The sequence below is a fragment of the Gossypium raimondii genome, chromosome 6 (genome assembly GCF_025698545.1).
Source record: "Gossypium raimondii isolate GPD5lz chromosome 6, ASM2569854v1, whole genome shotgun sequence".
Taxonomy (NCBI): domain Eukaryota; kingdom Viridiplantae; phylum Streptophyta; class Magnoliopsida; order Malvales; family Malvaceae; genus Gossypium; species Gossypium raimondii.
The window spans coordinates 55014495-55037027 of record NC_068570.1 but is presented as its reverse complement, the minus strand read 5'-3'; the positions used below and the strand labels follow the sequence as shown (position 1 = coordinate 55037027).

General features: G+C 31.3%; 1 protein-coding gene across 1 annotated transcript; it reads left to right on the top strand.

Moving 5' to 3' along the window:
• Nucleotides 1-14173: 14173 nt before the first annotated feature.
• Nucleotides 14174-18104, top strand: LOC105774328 (caffeoylshikimate esterase). Its single transcript, XM_012596786.2, has 8 exons — nt 14174-14317; nt 14402-14434; nt 14514-14640; nt 14721-14867; nt 15851-15981; nt 16845-16982; nt 17484-17582; nt 17665-18104. Exons 1-8 carry the CDS (start codon nt 14315-14317, stop codon nt 17947-17949), a joined length of 963 nt encoding a protein of 320 aa, XP_012452240.1. The 5' UTR covers nt 14174-14314; the 3' UTR covers nt 17950-18104.
• The last annotated feature ends 4429 nt before the right edge of the window (nt 18105-22533 follow it).

Sequence of the window (22533 nt, the reverse complement as noted above, 5' to 3'; positions counted from 1 at the left end):
TGCGAATTTCAAGAAAACAAGTTCGGGAGTCGGTTACGTATGAGGAAGGGTTAGCACCCTCGTAACGCCTAAAATTGGTACCGAATTGATTGTTTAATGTCTTAACGTCGAAACTTTGAAAAGATTTTAAAATACGATCTTTTGAAAAGAAAACTTGAGTAAGATGATTTGGGCGATGAGATTCATTTATTTCGAAGAAATAAATTGTTGCACTCGGTAAGTTAGAGTGCAACATTTTAAATCCTCAAAATTAAGCTTATCTCTTGACTTTTAAAACCTACGCATTTTGAGAAGGATATTCGATTATTTAGGTCAAATGAGAAAATCGAAACCCAATGAGTTAGGGTTCGATTTCACAAAATCCTAAGTATCAAACATTGCCTTTAAAATCCTCGTCTCGAGAAAATAACATGTCGTATCCAATGCGTTAGGACACAACGTGTCGAATTCCCAAGAATGGGTTTTCATTTGAAATTTTTGTAAAGAAGAGTAATCCCGATTATTTAGATTCAACGAAGAAAATCAGAACCCAATACATTAGGGCTCGATTTTCTCGAAAATCCCAAATATCGAGCATTACTTATTTTTAAAATTTCTTTCTTTTTTGAATCTAGGTAAAAATTGACGTAATAGAATAACGATTATGATATAAGTAAAATAATACAAGCGAAGGCTATAAAATAAAAAAGACAAGCTAATATAGTACACCATGGCAAACATACAAACAATAATGTTAAAACATTCATTCTAAATAATATGAATACAAATAAAGAAATAAACAAAAAATGAATAAAATGATGTAAATGTAGAAAGGTACATACATACGTAAACATTTTAAAATTATTATATATAAAATGTAAACAAACAAATCCATACACATATGCGTATATATATTATAAAAGGTGTACAAAATATTTATAAAATGCGGATAGACATATATAGAGAAAACCTTTTTTTTTTTTTTGATTTTCTGCCTTTTTTCTTTACAATCTGCGCGCCCCCCCTTTACAGATTTTTGACATGGCTTTATATTGCCAAAAGAAAAAAAAGAAATCCCCCCCGAATCCCTTTTTACATATTTCTTATTTACTCCTATTTGCTCTCGATTTCTGCCCGTTCTTTGTCATTTTTTCCTACTCCTTCTGTGCGTTTCTGCAGGTACGGATGTGTGCGGGCGTGCGTACGGCGTGGTCCCTGGTGGTGGCGTGGCTCGGCTCGGAGGCACTACACGCGCGCGGGCGCAACACGCGCGAGGGGGAAGCCTGGCTCTGTTGCGGCGCTGGAGGCTTACCCTAGCTGCTAGGGTTTTCCGATTTTGGTGTCTGTTAGGCTAGGTGTTGGGTTTTGATTTTGGGCTGCAATGGGTTTGTAATTTGGGCCTGGGGTAGGGTAATGCAATTAGGTAATGGGTTAGGTTTATATTGTATTGGGTTTTGTAATACTAAACAATTAAAAAGGACTGCTATTGGTTTTTATTTTATTTTTGGTTTATTTGTGTTTGAGCTTTTGGGCCCGGGCAAATTAGGCTTATTACAAATATAAAAGATAAAAATATCCTCAAAAAGTCAAAATAATAGTTGCCACTAACTCAGTCAAAATTTTAACTAATAATATGGATATAGATTATTGTTTATAATTTATTTAATGAATTTCAATAGGCTTAATATATCATTTGGTACATGAGTTTGACATTTTTTCTAATGTAGAACTGGTATCATTTTTTGTTCAATTTGATACCGTGTTTGAGAAAAGCTATATATTTTGGTACTAAAAATAATAGAATTTAACTTTTTCGTATTCAATTTAAGTTTTAGGGCTGATTTAATTAAAATTTGCTTATATAATCTAGACATAAAAAAATAGTCTAAATTAAATAATCATCAACTAAACCAAATAAATAGTAGGAACAAAATCTAAACATGATTATGCAGATACTCCTATGGAAGAATTATATTTGAAGAATTATAGAAGGATTGAAGTTACATAATTTCGTTTAAGACAAAGAAAAAAAGACAACATGGCAATAAAATAGGATAAACTACAAAATTTTTGTTCTATCTTGACCGAACAACTATTAAAATTTTCGAAATCAAATATTTTGGTTACTCTCTAGTTAGTTGTCGTTGAATGAGTGGCGGGAAGCTGATGTGGCTTTTTGTATCAGTCTAATAATAAATTTAGCTTTCCAATATTTACACATTCTATTAATTTGATCCTAAATATACAATATTCAAGAAATTTAGTTCTTAGTGTTTACAAAATTTATCATTTTAGTGTTTAATAAATTTAGTGCTCGAAATTTACAAAATTTATCAATTAAATTCTAATTCAATAAATTGAATTGAAAAGAAAGAAAAAGAAGGGGAGATTTTCAATGATTGTTTCACACTTGAACGATGGAAGAATTGATCAAATATTTTGCTTGAGGTTTGATTGTTGAAAGAAAAACAGTACAGCTGTTTTAGTTATCTATCCATTCATCTGATACAATTCCCCACGTTTTTGCTTCTGTTATGTTAGGATTTTAACATGTGACCACAATATGGACATATAACTTCTTTTCTAAATTAATTATTATAAAAACTATAAAATAAAATGCTCAACCATCGTCGAATTTTATAGATAAATTTTGAGGGTTAAATTTATTAATTTTTTAGAATTTGAATTAAAATGGTAAAATTAGTAAATATTGAGGGCTAAATTCTTGAATATTCTATATTTATGATCAAATTAATAAAATATATAAATATTGAAAGGCTAAATTTGTTATTAAATCAATAAAAAACTTAAATCAACTTTTTGATACTCATTTAGCGACAACTAATGGAAAAATAATTAAAATATTTAATTTCGGAAAGTACTGAGTAAATAAAAAATTAATAATAAAATAATTTACCCAATAAAATGTTGCGAGTAGAGGTCAGCAGTCCCATCGAGAAGCCTTCACTTGCTTTTCTATAAGCATTCTCTTTCAATTTTTTTAAATTAAATAAAATTTAAATTTTAATATATTTATTAATATGGATTATTTACGTTATTTTACCTTTTATACGGAGATGCCATATGTTATCATAAAAGTGTTCTTACTTGTTACGTTAGCATCTGTTAATGGAAATCATCAACAGAAAAACTCAATTAATTTAATTTTGATAATTGAAGGCTCAATTGTGTGCAATTTTTTTAATAAATTAATTGATTTTTCAAATATTCACAACTATAATTTTATTATTATTTTTTTGAAAGGTAAATTCATTATAATTCATTCAATGAATGAAACTATACAATTCAGAGAAAAAATAGCAAACACTCGTCATAGATGGTGAAGGATAAACTCCATCAACACGACAAATGCTTTAGCCTCAGCATTAATAGAAGATTATGACACATTGACAATTGGCTTTGTCACAACTCATGCACGACATATCTGGAGTGATTGTAAGCACTTAATATGATAAGGAAATCAGCCCCGGATGGTTCAAAGCGGTGAGCAAAAATCGACAAAAGAACCAAGCATTTACCAAACTAAAGAGGATGGCAACAAAATCATCCCTAAAACCACTTATAAAACTAAGATTACATGTATAAGCAATACTAAAAAACGTGTTACAATAGCAGACAAAAAATTTTAAAACTGAATACTTATTAAATAATGGAAAAACAAACAAAAAAAAATATAAAACTTAAAACAACACGGATCCAAATCGACACATGAAATCATTTATTATTCTAAAATACTCTCAAAACAAAACAAATTAAGAAATTGACGAAGAGTCACCCACTTTCCAAGAAAAACTACTATTGGCCGATGGAGTTTTAGCGAACGACAGATACTGTTATTTGTCCATCATAACTTGAGAAGACATCAAAGATATCCATAAAATAGATATGCAAACTGGAAAGAGAGAAAACATGTGCAGTGAATGAAAAAAAAAGGGTTGACTGTTGAGGAAAACCCTATTTTTTTATAATTTAACTTTGAAAATTTGAAAAACTTTCATGATTTTCTTATTTTTTTAGGCTTTCTTATTTTATTTAATTTTGAATAACTTTTTTTTGTTTGGAATTATAATTTTTTTACGTTTTTATTATTTATTAATATGATATATAAAAAAATAACGTTACATTAATAATGAAAATTTGAGGCTGAATTTATTATTAAGGGTCTGTTTGATTGCCAGTAAAATATTTTCCGTTTACTGGAAAATATTTTCTGGTGTTTGATTGAATCTGTGTAAAATATTTTCTGCTGCTTGGCAGATTTTTTGAAAATATTTTTTCGGAAAAGTTATTTTTACATATATTAATATATATTAATAAGTTACTGGAAAATCGATAAACATAAGCAATTTTCTACCGGAAATGAAGGAAGGAATGAAGGAGGCGATAGAGAGGAGAGCACGGAAAATGTCTTACGGAAATTGGAAGGGTAAGACATTTTCCCTAAAATGTAACCCATTTTCCCTTGTTTTGGAGTTCATTTTCCAAATGGAAAATGTTTTCCTCCAATCAAACGCTGGAAAAGTTGGAAATGATTTTCCGGAAAATCAATTCCATCAATCAAACAGACCCTAAATTTTATTTATAAAATATAAAATAAACATTTAATGTTAATAAATAAATTGGGGCACATGGATTTGGTGAGTGATGGTGATTACTTGCTGGGGATTAAATGGTAAGTTAATGGGATTAGGAGTTGAAAGCATTCATTCGACCTAATATTAGAAATCCAATCAACTCACTTAATTTCATCTCATTTAAATTCGTGCGTATTTTATATTGAATAGAATTGGTTTCGGATTCTCAGTCTCAGTTGACGTGGATATGATCTGCAAGTTTATAGAAAAAAGTATTATTATTATTAAAAATATTAATTATCAAAGTTCACTTATGGGAATTGAATCATTAACTAATACATTATAATGCTTTATCTTAGTATACCTGATATGCCTAGCTAAATGGTAGTATTCCTATTCTTTAAGACATTTTAGGGGCATGAATTTGAATCCCCACTAAAACTAAATGATAAAAATATTTTCTTGGTAGGTCTAGGTATTCCCACCGAAACTCCGTGAATCTATTTGAGCTCTACTTAAAGTAAGGAGACAAAAATCTAGGGCTAAAATTAAACATAAACACTCTAAAAATAATACCAATTATTCGAGATTCGAGTTGATCTAATAGAAAACAACCCTTTAAGCGGATTCCATTCAACAATTCATATAAGAGCTTCCCGAAGAAGCAGCAAAGGCATAATTGAGTTCATATATAAGAGAATAAAACTTTACTAAAAAGAAAGACATAAAACCTAAGTTTCTAACATACAAGAGAATTGAATATAATTAAACAATGTTCGCTCGGAAATAAGTTAATCTTTTAATACAGGTTTTATTCACCGTTTGAGCTTTGAGGTACATTTATTTACTTATTTTAGTATTTAAATCCTTTTAACTTATTTTACTATGTAAATTATTGTTTTTTTTGGTTTAATTTTTAACTGAGGTTAAAAAAGTTACTGGCTATTTTAACCAAAAAATTTCGTGAAATTGGATTTTAAATAAATATTTAATATTTGAGTTGATGACTTGGTTGAGGGTGATATCAACTCAATAAAACACTTAAATAATAGTATGTATATTAAAAAAGGATCCACTTAAAACCTATATAAAATTTAAGTAGTTTTACATTCTTCCGTAACTTTTTATGCGATTAATATTTTAATAATTCAACCGTCATATTTCATGCTCTATTTATGTAGTTATGCATATTAAGTTTGACATAAATTGAAAATTTCTAATTAATCAATAAAATTGTGTGAAATTACGTGAGTGACATTTTTAATAAAATATTAAATGATGAAGAATGAATTGTGTATCTAATGAACAATGAGAGGCCTTTATATAGACTAGTTGATTATATCCAAATAAAACTCTTAAGTATGATGAATCTATAATTAATCTAAACAAGTGTAGTTTTAAACTAAACTTTCTTCTTGACTAAGAAACATAAAACTCCTAAGCAACTTAAAATACATGAAAAAAATCCTAAAATTCGGAATAAATAAATAATAAAATAATAAAACCTAATAGATACAATATTGGGCTCATATATGATCAAAATTAGGCTTTAAACTCGAACTCAATGTGATTTAAACTCGAATTAAAGCCCGAAACTCGTAATTTTCCGTAATAATTGCGTCGAAAAATTCTGCTTGTGCAATCATCAGTAAAATGGTCATAACTTGAGCTATTGGACTCGAAATCAAATGATTCAAAGTGCGTTTTGAAGCTAATAGATAGCTTTTCGAAAGCTATGCAAACATCATAGCCCAGATATGCCTGGATCCCATCCAAAAATTTGTTGCAATTCAATTGGTTTTCCAAACTTGAAAATTGGCAGCGTGGGTGAATCGTACCAAATGACCACAACCTCCTTATTATATTAACAATTGATGTGGTGAGTGTGGACTCACTCTCGACCATCAAAATCAATCAAAAAAATGAATTATCCCAATAACAACTTCCCCAATGATCTAAACTTCCCTAATAACCAAAACTTCTTATACTTCCAAAACCAAGCTAATCAAAATAACCAAGTTCCCCAGGGAAATAGAAACTTTGGCCATAGTACCATGATTTATATAAGTGCATTTAGTCAGAACAGTATTATCCTCAGTACAATCATTTCCTAGGATTTTACGATCCCTACCCAAGGTACCTTTCAACTTTGGGACATCAAGTCTCGAACTAAAACTCTAATATGTAACAGTTCTCAATACTTCAAGAACATCTTTGGAAGTAAGAATAGTTCTTACATCAACAGCTATTCCAATAGCAACAACACGAGCATGAATGCCAACAACAAGCACTCATTTAGTTGTGCATATAAGAGTTATAAATTGAATAAAATACAAAATTTTAGGGGGCATTCGGATAATGAAATTGAATTGATATATGCATATTATAGGATGTTACAAAAGGGATGAAATTGATAATTGAATTGAACTATTATATAGATCAAGAATTGAATCAAACTGAAGATAACGGGGAAAAAGGAAAAATTGCAGATTAGTTTTTAAAGATTCAATTGTTTGTTGTTTTGCTAGGTAAGTTCATATGGAAATTACCATTTTATTCATGTTATGAATTAATTGAATTTGATTTGCTTTTTGCTATGCTTAAATGTGAATTGATTGATTTTGGTATCAATAGGACTAAATTGCAAAGAATGAGAAATTATGGTTATTAGTAAATGATACAAAGTATTGAAGTGGATACAAAATGTTATGTGAAATGTGTAAAATATGTATACTGCTATGGGGCTTGAAATGATATGATAACAGTAACGGTGCCCGTATAAACTTAGTAAACGATTAGGATACAAATGACATGTCATTAGGGTCCAAAAAGGAATGGGTTGATCAGGGATTTTTTATGATGATTTGAGATCCAACATGTGTTGTGGATATTCCGAAGCTTGTGTGAGCAATCATCAAACTAAGCTTGTATGAGCAATCCTAATCTGAAGCTTGTGTGAGCAACCTAAATACGAAGGCTTGTGTGAGCCATTTCATAAATAAAAGCTTGTGTGAGCGAAATAGTCTCGAGTATCTAAGTTCAATTTACTGAAGTTCTTTCGGGCTAGAAAATGGTAATTTAACAGAAAAATGAATGGCTGAATGATTATACATGAATGGAAATATATATGCTTGCATATGGTTTATGATTTGGTTAGTACATGTTTAAAATGAATTATTACATATTAATATGATTATGTTATAAGTTCATGTTATGCAAATGAACTAACCTTTGAATGTTTTTGTTGATATGCATATGAAAGTATAAGGATGCCAAAGGATTGTCATGTTTTATTCTAATATGTTTTAATTGCTTAATTATTGAATTATCAAGGTAAGTTAAGTAAAATTTCATATTGACTTACTAAGCCTTCATTATGCTTACCCTGTTGCCTCCCTTTTTCCTTGTAGATTGCTAACTTGCGGAACATGTTGATCGGATCTACAAGAAGTTCACACCATCCCATGTTCAATTTGGTAGTCTTTCAAACATTTTAAAGTCAGATTATGTGGCATGTACATAGATGTTAATATATGTGTTAACTTTGGATTGATAGTTTGGTTGAACTTGGCTAACGTTTGAATTATGGAATACTAATGATCATATATGTATATGTGTAAGTTTGGTAATGTAATAAGCTATAAATGTTGCACTTGAATGACAAATTTGCTTAATGAATTAGAATGGTAAATGATGGTATTCTATAGCTTAAAGGCATGGTTTATTACGTTGAATTTGGTTAAGTTGAATTGGTATGTTTGGTGCCAAATTGTGGAAATGTTGAAATGGATGTCTGGAATTGATTAGATACTATGTTTTGACATGCATTTTGGTATGCTGTTGTGTAACATCCTATACCCAAACTAAATCACCGAGTCCGGATATCGGATGTTACAACACGTAAAACTTAGCAAGAATTTAAAAATAATCGGCATATAACCCTTTTTCTATAATACTTATTATTTTATTAAGTGTCTTGAAAACAAAAGAATTAAAGAAATATCTAAGAGTACATCAAGCTTTTAAAATCAATATATGACATTACAATTTAGAAACTTTGCTAAGGACAAAATCTTAAAGTGTAGTGAACTGAATGCGTATTCCCTATAATACCCTCTGTATGCATAATATCGCAACTTGATCTGCCACCACGACGCATTTTTGGCTTGGTCCCTCTAGGCGCACCCACTTTTAAAGTGGAACCTGTAACATAGCCAAACACTTGTAAGTTCAATTGAACTTGAAGAGTTTTAATCCATATTACCTTGAAGAAATTATTGTTGATATCCTTATTTTGATTATTCTAGATTTTCTTTCTGTCTTTGACAAATACCTTTCTAATATTGGGTTCATGCTATACGCCAACTTCCATACTTGATCACAAATCACCTCATAGGCAGATTTTAGAATTCACTACTCAATACGAATCTTATTTCCTTTACAACAAACAAATGCATTTCTCATAGCAATACCCATACAAACTTAGCTTTTGCAAATTTTCACTCACATGGTCATTGAACACTTATTACAGAATGGTGTACTTATAGATATTACTCTTGGTGGATACTCATACTAGCGGATCTTTAAGATGAACTTCATACGAATTCTGCCTTCATCAGATTCTCACAATGAATCGACAATTATCAGATTACCAGTCAGATCACATCTTATTCTGATGGATGACACATTTTAAATCATACCAGGGAATTCCAAACAACCATGATATAGAGTAGGAGAAGCCCGACTTGGCGAACAACATAGACTTTAGATAACCTCTATACTTGACACGTAAATTACTCAAATTTGACAAATACTAGATAATTCAGATTACTTCCTTACATATCATAAGCAAATTCAAATCTGACATCTATTAGACTACTCATGACTTTGAATACGCCAAATTACCTATGCTGACAGACTATTGTGACGAATCCGCCTTTCAGAGAACTCTTTCAGGAAATGCCTTCAAGTCATAATCAATTTTTTCCAGAATTCTAACCAAAACAGAGATACTTATACAATTACCAACTCTTTATCATATCATCAGCTAGTGGAGAAGCCTCAAAGCTTACCCAGATCGCGACACAGAAGTGTTTGACCAGGCTTCACTTCAAGGATGTTACAAAATAAGTCACTTAGATATTATCGAATATGCCATACAGGCCTTACAGAAGATTACGCGTTTACTGTCTCATTGGACTATATCAGAGGGTGCCATGGGGTTTCTTCCACATTGTCTTATACATATTTCATGTTGTGATCTGCCAGTCCAGTCTACGTCTCACTGGAAGCATTACCATGAGTATTTTTATTGTTATATAATGCTATGGGTCTCCTCCACATGGTTTTATACATCCTCATGTTGTGTTCTGCCAGTCTAGTTTATATCTCACCGAAGGATACACCATGAGTATTTTCGTTGTCATATAATGCCATTGGTCTCTACCATATGGACTTACACATGTTTTCATATCATGATCTGCCAGTCTGGTTAGTAATGTAACTGCTCTACTAGAAGCATAAAAAATGGATGTTTTACTCGGAATTCACTTACCTAGATTTGTTCACATACCTGACTGATTCATACTCTCCCATATCGAAATTTTACATGCATACTTACCACTCAACTTCTTATTCAGGCAGTACTTCACACTTATCATTCTTGCACATGCAGAATCTTTACAATACTTCGTATACACACTTACACCATCAATTATATGAAATGGCATCAACATACTAATTTCCATTATAATTTAAAATATATGAGTCAAAATAAAGACTCACCTTAAACTCACATTCGCTGTAGCTCAAAGTTCTAAATCCGATCGTACTTCCTGAACCAGCAACAACTACTGTTGAAAAGAACCAAGAACTTCTATAAAAAAACTCATCTACAAACAATTTATTGATATCTCAATTACAAAAGGCCCACATGCAGAACCTCTTAATTATACTCTACTGTTTTATGTTTCTTTACATCCTTACTCTTTTAAAATCGTAACATGTAGGGCTATCAAACTTAATAAGAAGTTGAAATATCCACAGATTATCCCAAGATCCTTAGCTTCCAATTTAACAAAGAAGGAAAGAATGCTTTGGTTTAAGAAGAAGAACCTGAATGTAGAACAGAAAGAAGAAAAGTCATCTCAAGGTTTTCTTCTTACCATATATATATACCCAATTCTCTTCAGTGGATCTTGATAAGTGTTACATGCATAAAGAAATTATCCCTTAATTGACCTACAAAAACTGAAAGAACTATGAAAGAGAATCTTGTGCTGATGCCAGTTGACCGGTCAATTCAATTGGCTTCTAATTAGATCTCGTTACAAACCTACTTTGCACAGTGTTCAAACAACTAGGGGTATTATACCTTGGCGGTGACTCGTGTATGCCGTAGTCTTAAAGACACTTTAGTCCCTTACAAACTTCTCGTATACTTAGTAGGCGCTTCATGTTCAGCCAACACTTTAAGGCATAACCTTCATTTGTCGTACTCTTTCCTCAGTCAAAGAATACAATAAGATGAAATCCTTAGATACTTCTATGGACGGATACTTTATGCATCAACTTTAGTTCGCCAAAAGTTTGTAGATTACCGGATTACACTACCAAAACTCGCCAAAACATGTAATATCTACACGCCTTCTTTTTAGATCTGTCAAATTTGGGGTATGACATATTGTGCAAGTTAGGTTGTGCAATTATGCACCAAACCTTGTGGTGAGTGTTGTCCTGAAATAGGTACCAAATGGCCTAATTTGTGCCAAAAACATAGTCCATGTCGCGACATCAGGCGATGGTTGTTGCGAAGAGCTCTGGATTTCATACCACGGTGTGATAAGGAACCTTGTCGTCACAATGAGCCAAGTCAGTATGTCACGTTGCAACGAGGAACTCCCTTACGTCGTGAGGATGACCTACAATTTTTAAAATGTTGCAATTTGATCCTTGTTCGATCTCGGGCTTTCTTTAGAGCATGCATAGGCTTGTATAAGACCCGGGAAAGGTTATATATTATGATAATGATTTGGAATGTTTATGTATACTTGTATTATGATGTAAATCGAATGTTAAATATTTGTAGTTGTTCCGGCAACAACTGTAGCATCCTGTAGCTCAGTCTTAGCGATCGGGTCGGGTGGGGGGGTGTTATAGCGTCACTGAAACTATTACCTTTCGTGACACATATATTATGAGTAAAAGGAAACGAAAAGAATAAAAATAGTCACATAATATATTTAGACTCCACAAGTAGGGTCAAGGGGTTAATAAGTGTTATATAAGAGTATAATAAAATATTAAAAACTAATTATTTTAAAAGAGGAGATACATGACAATTTTTTAAAACTATTTGTGGAATAAAAATATATTACCAATATATCAAATACGAACCGATAATATATTTAAAAATTAAAAATATGGATAGAATGGGTACCCATTAAATCGGCACTATCTCGAAGAAAAGCCAAAAGTGTGACGACGGCATTGTTAGGCTCTTGGCAAATCAGCTTGCAAACCCATATAAGGATCTCTCTACTTATAGCCAAAGAAATTGAGGTTTCATGATTATAAAATACTAAACAAAATTACATATATTTGCCAACCGAATGGACAGAGAACTGAAAGTGTGATGTAATTTGTGGTTGTGTTTATTTGGTGTTGCTTTGTTGGAACTATGTTTCTAGGTTTTTATGTCTTTCTTTGTCCATACAAACAAGTTAGTAGAAGTAAATATTAAGATTGAGATGGGAGTATTATATTCCCCATTTTATTTATCTATATATTTTAAGAAAATTATTAAAAAATGAAAAGAATATAATTATCTTTTATAACCATTTTTCAACCAATGAGATCATAAATTTATGTCTCAATCTGTGTAGGTTCTTAATTTATAAAGTAAAAAAGTATTTTTGAAATGCTATTTAAAAGATAATAATAATGAAGTTGTCTTCAAGCCCAAGCCAAAAACAAGTCGGGTTTTTTGAGTTAAATAGACCAAACCCTACACAAGTTTATATAATTGTATGGCCAATTTTAATTTAATTAGGTTAATTAATAGTTTTTAAAGTTTATATTTAATATCATACTAAATTTAGGAATTATCTACTTATATAGCCCTTTTTGATAGAAAATTTTAAAGTGCTGTTTGCTGATCAATTGATTGAACCCTAAATACATTAAAAGTCTTTTCTCAACAAAATGTACCCATCAACGAGAGTTATTAGGTGATATAATAAAGAATCAGGTAATTAGGATATAAAAAGGTATAATGACTTATTTAGTTCTCTAATTTTATAAAAAAGAGTCATTTTAATAATTTATTTATTTTCTTTTGTCTGTTTTAGTCATTGAATTTGCATTGTTTATCGTGTCATCTCAAAATAGATAGAAAATTAATGTTTATTAATTTTTCATCCATTTTGAGTAATTTGACAAACAATACAAATGTAAAAGTTAAAAATTAGATAAAGGGTTAAAGTTATTTTTTTAAAAAATTGAATAATTTATTATATATATACGATTATAAGAAACTTGGTTCAAACAAAGCATCTCCTCTGGTAAGATCTTTAAATTGTATATATAATATAAAAAATTGATTATGATAGATTCCATAATTAAATCTTAAAAATGGATATAGTGATGAAAAGGTCATTGGAAAGGCTGAGCAGAAACTTCAAAAGGAAATATAAAGCATCCATTTGAGACACTAAGAAGCAGTGGTTGGTCGAATTCTCAAATATCTGCCGCCCAGTCCCAGTTTTTCTAATCAATTTGGAACATTAAAGTACACAAATTAAAATGGATTATATTTATATTAATAATATTTTTATTTAATTAAATCTTGAGAATTGTGACCCAGTTTTTGTTTTATTTTTCTGATTGTTCTAAAACTTCTTTGTAAAATTCATATCTAAACAGACCCTACTTGCTCGGCTGCTTCCTCTAATAACACTAGAACTTGATAAAACTATCGTGAAGACCTCTGTAATAGAAATTAGATTATATTTTCCTCTTTATTAAAAAAATGACAAATTAGTTCTGATCATTTTTATTAAAAATATTATCAATTTTTCTATTAAAAATGACATGGTTGTCAGAATAACTAGACAGTTACTTGTGGTGTGCCACGTATATTTCATTCTAACATACATGGACTAGTTTTCAACATTCTGACATACATGGACTCGTTTTTTTTATGAAAGTTGATTGACAATTTTCATCAAATCAACTTTAAAACCCGAATTAAATCGCATCCATTGGACTATATTTCACAAATTAAACAAATTCACAAGTAACACTAAATTTATTCTATTAAAAAAACCATGAAAAAAATCAAAACATAATAATATTGAGCAGTTAACTTTCATCAAATCAACCCTAAAACTTGAATTAAACACTTAAAAGTTAACACAATCACCTTTGGATACCAAAATATATAATTTCTGTCAAATACAAATGTCACGTTGAACCAAAAAACAACACGAGTACCACATTAAAAAATGTCAAGGTATAAAATGATAATTTATTCATAACATAAAGAAACACAAATACATATGAATTATAATATTTAATTAATTTAATTTATTCAGGCAACTCTCCACGATTGCCAAACCCCATCTCCATCTATCTATCTATATATAATAGCAACTCTTTAACCTTCTTGCATATCCTTCATCACATCTTTCTGGGAACGAAGAGAGTCAGAAGCCATATAAACACAAGGGAAAAAAGAAAACATGGTTTGTTCTGATTATATTTTAGGTTTAAACATCAGTTTTATTGTTAATATTCTCTATTATCTAATTAAGTATTTATGTTTTTAGGAGCTTGACAATGGAAGTGTTCAATATGATGAGGTTGGTCTATTGGATTCTCAGTTTGAAAACTTGTTATAATATTATCAGTTTCTGATTTGTTAAACAATAATTTTTTCAGGAATATATCTTGAATTCTCGAGGTTTAAAGCTATTTACATGCAAATGGATTCCAGTGAATGAAGAACCCAAAGGTTTAATCTTCATCTGCCATGGTTATGCCCTGGAGTCCAGCATCACCATGAGCTGTAAGTATATAATACGAGTATTTGAAGAAAAATGCAGAATGGAAATTTGTGATGAATATGATTGTTGTTGTTGAATTCAGCTGCAGCAAATCGGTTGGTGAAAGCAGGATTTGCAGTTTATGGAATAGATTATGAAGGGCATGGGAAGTCATCTGGTTTGCAAGGCTATATCTCAAGTTTTAACAATGTTGTTGATGATTGCTCCAATTTTTTCACTCGAATATGTGGTAAATCTTTCACCTTCTCAATTCTTTTTGTTATAATAAACGTGGATCACAAATAAATAAGAAAAGAGAAATAAGAACACACAAATTTTAAGTGAAAATTTTTCAACCCTGTTCTAATTAAAGTCAAATAGTGAAGTATAGTTCTATACGGACTCAACTTATGTGGTATGATCCGTACCATAGGGGCTTCACCCTGCACCCTCGATTGCAATCCCAGTCCAGTTTTGTACTTAATAAAAATCTATGGGGGCGGGAAAATGACGGGATTCGAGTCACACAATTTAACAAGATTTGTACCTTACAGATTATTTTTAAGTGTAATTGCATGATTTAGGGTTGAAATCTTTAAACCATTAACCTTTCAATGTTAAGCTTATATGTGGTGTAGAGGTGCTCATGGGCCAGGCCGGGCCCAGAAAAAATTTCAGCCCGGGTCCTAGGCCCGGGCCCGGCCCGGAATATGGGCCTAGAATTTTGTCTAGGCCCGGCCCGGGAAAAAATTCATAAGCCCGGGCCCGGTCCGGCCCGTTTTTAAATAAATACCAAAAATTTATTTTAAAAATTAAAACAAAAATTTTAAAAATATTTTAAAATTAAAAAAATTTAAAAGTATTTTAAAAATATTTTAAAATTAAAAAAATTTAAAAAAAGAATTTTAAAAGTATTTTAAAATTAAAAAAATTTTAAAATAAAAATATTTATTATATTCGGGCTAGGCCGGGCCGGGCCCGGGCCAAAAAAGTGGTGCCCGAGGCTTGACCCGTTTTTTAATCGGGCCTCATTTTTTTGCCTAAGCCCATATTTCGGGTCTATATTTTTACCCAAACCCTCCCATATTTCGGGCGGGCCGCCTGGCCCATGAGTACCTCTAATGTGGTGATAATTATTCAACTTAATTATTACTTTCTAAACAAGAGTTTTGCATTTTTGGATTAATGTTTTCATTTTTAATTGTAATTTGCATGATTAAACACTGGGTTTAGAGAAAAAAGAGAACAAAAGGAGGATGAGAATTTTGCTAGGGGAATCACTGGGAGGAGCAGTGTTGTTGATGATACACAGGAAAATGCCAGACTATTGGGATGGGGCAGTCCTTGTTGCCCCCATGTGTAAGGTAATTTTACTCTTTATTTATTTTTTTATTTTTGAATCCTTTACCAAATCATGACCTTTTTTTCATTTTGGTCCTATTAAAACATCCTTTTTAACGTGTTCCCACGTTTTTCTAATTAATTATTTCCTTAAAAAAAACTTAATTTTGTCATATAATAAATGGTGCCCGCTGTAGGGTCTTGATTAGACTGTGGTCCAAAATTTTTGGGCAGCCGAATTTCATTTTTCGATACATCGATCTACAATTATGTGTGTATCATATCTCATATTTTTAAAATGTAAATAATATAAATATAAATATATTAAAATTTAGAATTTGTTCTATCATATGTAAATTTTAGCCCATAATTTATTTTTTATTGCATTTATATTATTTTTGTGTTTTTATTGTTAATCTAATTCACATTATTTAAATAACTCATAAATTTTTTGTGGGTATCATATATTAATGAATGGGATTAATTGTACTTGTCTAGATTAAATTTGGCAGTAGGTGTAATTTTGCATAATTTATTAGAGTGATTCAATTTGTATTTTAAATTCAAGATATAGATTTTTTTGATGCGATAATTTTAAAAAATTTATCGTAAACAAATAATAAAATTGAGACATTCAGTGGTGGAACCAGCGGCTGACCGGGCCCTGGCCTCCTCTAAAATGAAATTCTTTTCATTTAGGTCCTTTATAATTTATAAAATTTTAAATTAGTAATGATAAGATTGCACTTTGATCCCTCCCAAAAATGATAAAAATTTGATTTAATCCTTAAAAAAATATAAAAATATAGACTATTAAAATAGTGAAATCATATTTTTATTATCGTAAAAATATAAATATTAATTAACAAAATTTTTGTATTCACAGATTGCAGATAAAATGAAGCCACATCCTTTAGTGACAAGTGTTTTGAAAAAGCTTTGCAATTTTATTCCAACTTGGAGAATGATTCCAGGTCCAGATGTCATTGATACTGGTTACAAAATGCCTGAGATAAGGGCACAGGTATTTACTAACGCTTTCCGAGCCAATATATATAGACACAACTCAGTTTTACCGACGCTTTGAGTTTGGTATCCGCATATGTATAGCAATAATCATGTCTGGTATACTGATGGAGGATATCGTCACTAAAGCTAGATGGGGTTAGTATAATTATACGTTTAATTATATTTTAAAAAAATAAGATTCTAGATTTCACGAATAAGTGTTCGAGAACTCAAATTCAACTCCTAAAGATAGTGTTGATGGCAAGAGCAGCTATGAACCCAAAAGGATTTATCTTTATGAACCGTAAAATGAACATAAAAAACATCTTAATTATACTAATATATATATATATATATATATATATATATATGATATAGATGATGTGAAATTAACTATCACACAACACTTTGTGATAGCATTAGTGACAGCTTGTATAGGTACATTTTCGTCAGTATAGGTCTATACTGACAATGGTTTTAATATTTTATATTGTTTGCTAAAGTTAATTAATTCCAGATTAGAGGAAATCCATATTGCTACAAAGGTCGTCCTCGTTTAAATACAGGCCTGGAACTTCTAAAGATGAGCATTGAGGTTGAACAAAGGCTTAATGAGGTATTAATAAATTTTTTTTATATAGATTTAACTTTTAATTCAATTTTATTGAACAAAATATATGACAGTTTCTTAATTCCAGGTTTCATTACCATTTATAATTCTTCAAGGAGAAGATGATAAAGTAACAGATAAAGCTGTAAGCCAACAACTATACGATGTGGCATCGATTTCAGACAAGACATTGAAGCTATATCCTGGAATGTGGCATGGCCTGTTATATGGTGAAACACCAGAGAACACCGAAATTGTGTTTTCAGACATTGTCGACTGGTTAAACCAAAGGTTTGAATTAAGAAGTTCAAGGTTAGAGAGGGAATTGAAGCATCAAAATGATGAGATTTTTATTTCCAAAGACATTTTCTAAGCACACTCAAAACCTATCGTATATCTAAATACTAGATATCAATGTAATAATGGCATCCAATTTATCACGATTATAATATAATAAATGCAATTGCAACCATTATAATTATCTGTATCACAATTATAATATAATAAATGAAAATTTGGTGCTCAAAAGATGTTCATTTGTAGAACCTATTCGTACTCGAAATTTTGGGAAGTAAGTGGTGAGTCTTTATTTGGACAGTTTCTTTTAAACGTAATGTGTGTTATTAACCCATTAATTTTATAACACTAAAATATTTTTAGAATCGAACTTCTACCTGGCCCAGCCCATATACACCTCTACTTATTTATTTTCTAAATAAAAAAAATCTTATTGATTCTAACATTGTTTGGAATGTATATTCCATTGAAGCTTTAAAAAAAAAAGAAAGAAAAGAAAAGACAACAATGCATATTCCATAAAATAGGACAATCTTCTTCTTGGGAAGCTTGTTTTGTTTGGTTGTTTTTGTCACGTTTCTTATCTTTAGATATGACTTTTTTTCATATGATATTGAAAATATTAATTTAAATATGATACTGATATATTAAATGATATGAATTATTAATATGTTAAAATTTATAAATATATAACTTTGAATAAGAATATGGTATGAAACCATTACATTGATACAAACATATGAATTATTAGGTTTAGTTATAATTTAATTAAATTTTGTTTGTACATAAGTATTAATCTCTCAGATTTTAAATTAATTTTTGTAATTGAATTCTAAAAGTATTAATATTATATTAATCAAATCTTTTCATTAGTATAATTATTGATTTAGACATTAAATATTAATTTGTATTTGAACTTATTTGGAGGTTTTTTTGACAATTTTCTAATTGGAGAATCTTGTTTAATATAATTGAACCTTTGGGCCATGTACTTGATTTTCAGGCCCATTTTAATTATTGAAGTTTTGTGTTTTTGAGTATTTTAATTATTAAAATCTTATATATATATTGTTTTATTATTAAAAAATCAATCAAACATTTATTATTTGATGTAATTACTGTTTACTTAATAAAAGAAATTTAGAAAAATCGGAAAAGAAAAAAAAATGAAAAAGCAAACACTACTATTGTAGCAATGCACTATTTAGGTGTTTGCAACACTTTTCTGTGTCGCGACTTAGTTTTGTAGGGTTGTGATAGAGTACGATACTAGAGGTCACCTTCTTAGGGTGGGTTTGGATGGGCGATTGGGTGCGGTGCGGTGCGTTTAGCTTACTTTTTGTCTCACGCTACAGTATTGCTACAATGTCTAATCTCACCGCCACCGCTGTTTTTACACTAACCGCAAGTAAACACACCGTCCATCCAAACTCACCCTTATAAGATCATGGCAAGGTAAAGAGTTTAAGGGGATAGTGTATTTAGAAAAGAAGGAAAGTCCCAAATTTAAACGTTTTAATGCCTTTTGGCATTTTGGCTCAAAAAAATCTCTTAGTATTCGATTAAAAACAATGTTTTTCAATATTCTTTTAAAAAAATGTTACATGGTAGTATTCCTATTAAATCACTTTTACATTTTATAGGGGTGGATAATCAACAATTGTTAGACTATTTCATTAGATAAGGTATTCTTTATAGGGTTGCGCCAACGACCCCAAGTCGAACGTCGGTAAGTGTAATTGGATCACTTTTGTAACCCTTTTTCTTTGTAAATTCTTTTCAAAATAATAAAGTCTTTTTCCTTCTAAAGGAAGGAGAGGTAGATCAGGTGTATTTTCTATGCCTTATGGGATTGCAATGTGGCTAGAGATTAATTTGTGGCTTGCTTATCTTTAAATAGACTATTGAGATTTTTGGTTGATTTGAGTGGAAGCTTTTATCAAAGTGTCGCATGGGTTAACAAATGAGAGAACAACGTTCAGTTCATGACATGTGGTATTAGAGTCAAGTTGCGTTGTCCTTAGTTGAGCATATTCAATGATGGTTGCTACTTAAGGTGGTGAGTCAGAGGACCACACTAGAATTGAAGAGGTTGAGGCTACAGTGGTTGCTTTAAAAGCACATATGGTCATGAGTGACTAGATGAGGGAAATTAAGATAGCCTAAAAATAGCTATCTAATGATGTGAATAGCTTGGGTGATGAGAAAAGGGATGGCATTGGCATTATTAAACATAGGACTGAGGAAGTGATAAGCAACCTATGTGATGAGGCAAAGGATGTTACAAGCGTCACTAAATAGGGACTTGAGGAGCTCGAGGCTCAAGTGAATGTGCTTCAAATGGCTGTGAGACGAATGAGTTATTGCACAATAGACAAAGGTAAGCGCGCCAAGGTGCCAGAACTGTGACACTATAAAGGAGCAAGGGATGACAAAGAACTCAAAATTTTCTTGTTCAGTATGGAGCGATATTTCAAGGTTGTGTACACTAACTAAGACGACGGCAAGGTGGTCATGGCCGTAATGTATCTTGCGGGTGCTGCAAAGTTGTGGTGGTGTTCAAAATTTGTAAATGATGAACGCCCTATCAAAACTTGAAGCAATCTAAAGTAAGAGTTAAAGAGTTAATTCTTTACACAATGAGACGGAAGCTTAGGGAAATAGCTAAGACAAGAACAATTCGAGTGTTTGTGAGCAGTTTCTCCACCCTAATGATAGACTTTAGGAACATGTTAGGAAAGGATAAAATGTTCTACTTTCTTGAGGGGCTCAAGCCTTGGGTTAGGATAAAACTGCAAAGTTAAAATGTACAAGATGTGGCCACAACTATGGCTCTATTGAATCCGTAAAATGCCCCCATTTAGTGGCAGTGGCTCAAATCATGGTAATGAGGGAAATGATAAGGACCACCCAACAAAATTCTCATACAACATCAACCCGCATCTACCATACCTCTCTGTCTATAGAATATTACTTCCTTTAAAACCACCAAAATTTTTAGCCACAATGGCTAACCGTTGGACTTAAAGCTAATTAAATTGAACCCTATTTCGAGGGATGAATGCAATCCAAAGAATAAACCTATTTTGAAATTGAGGTTCTCTACCATTGCGACACGAGAGATAGTTAACTCCTAGTGTCACCATACCACGAATTAGAGTCGCGACATGACTGTTGGGTTTCGCGAAAAACTCATTTTTCTGTCGTGACCCGGCCCGAAAACCCTCTATTTTAATTTTTTTTAAAGCCCCTTTAACCCCTATTTCTTCAATCTTTCAATTTTCAAACCAAAAAGCAATTTCCCCTTCTCTTTTCTTTCAATATTGGGCTAGAACTATTGATTTTCTTTAAAATTTTCGGTACTTCTTCAAAGTTTTCTGCACTTTCTTTCTTTAATCTCTTAAATGTTTTAGCCCCAGTCTTCAACATTAGAGCATGACCTAAGCAAGTGGTGGTCAACATTCATCTTCTACTTCTCCAAAACTAAGGTTAAGGATTCTAAACTTCAACTTTTAGGGCGTTTTCATATATTCTTGCAAAATTTTAAGTTGAATGATTATTGTGGGTTATTGTTGAATATCACTTATCATGTTTGCATGCTCGTCTCCTGATCATAATGTGAAAAAAATAAGTGTAAGGAGGCTGATGACTACTTTTTTAGAACTTCAGAGCCAAACTTTTATTCAAGAGCGTGGCTTTGATCTAGCCACGTCCTTTTTGTAATGAGTTGTTGGACTTAGCCAAGCACCATGGTTGATACACATTTTTCCTTCTCTTGAAATAGACCGCCGTTGCCCCAGTCGTAATAGAATTTTATGCTAATCTAAAATACACTGAGGGTGATAGAGTTTTGTTCGAGGGAAAAAAGTTGACATTTTCCCTTGTGCTATATGTAAATATTATGACATTCCATATTCCAAACGCGATTATTTGAATAAAGTGGACGCGACCATTATTCCGAAAATTGATATGGATGTCGTAATTAATTTTTTAACGAAAAATAGGCCTAATGCTACAATACCACTTAGTTTTAATCAGACAATTATGTTTTTGAATGCCAAATGTGGATACAATTAATCTTTACTCGTATTTGTCCTCCTTTGAATGATTCTAATGTTAATGTCTTCTGAGCTATTTTGTTGTATGACTTTTTGTAGGAGAAGCGCATATATTTTGAAAATTGGATCCATGACTGCATGTGGAAATGCGTTAAGGAATCAAAGGTTGGTATATATTTCTGCACCTAGTCACGGACTTGTGCCGTGAAGCTGGGGTGGATATCAAGCCAACTGAAACAATTTCTCAAACCATCTAAGAGTTTCATTGGTGACACCATATATGCTCAATATCAAAAGCAACACCGAACACAAATTCAGGGGGGATGCGTCAACTGTGACGCGATGATCAAAGTGATGAAGTGTATTCGGTCAAGAAGAGGCACATATCTTATACCTAAGGTGATTTACCGTCAAATGTAGTAGTTAATTCGGGTCAATTTCGTATTTAAGGAGCTTATTTTCTAAGCAATTTGGTATTTTAATTTATATTTTTACCTGTCGAAACCATCTTTTTGAAGTTTTTCGAAAAATAGGGATCGACTTTAAAAATGGAAATGGGAGTCGCCACCGATCTTTTATTAAGGTGTACCGGTTCACCATTA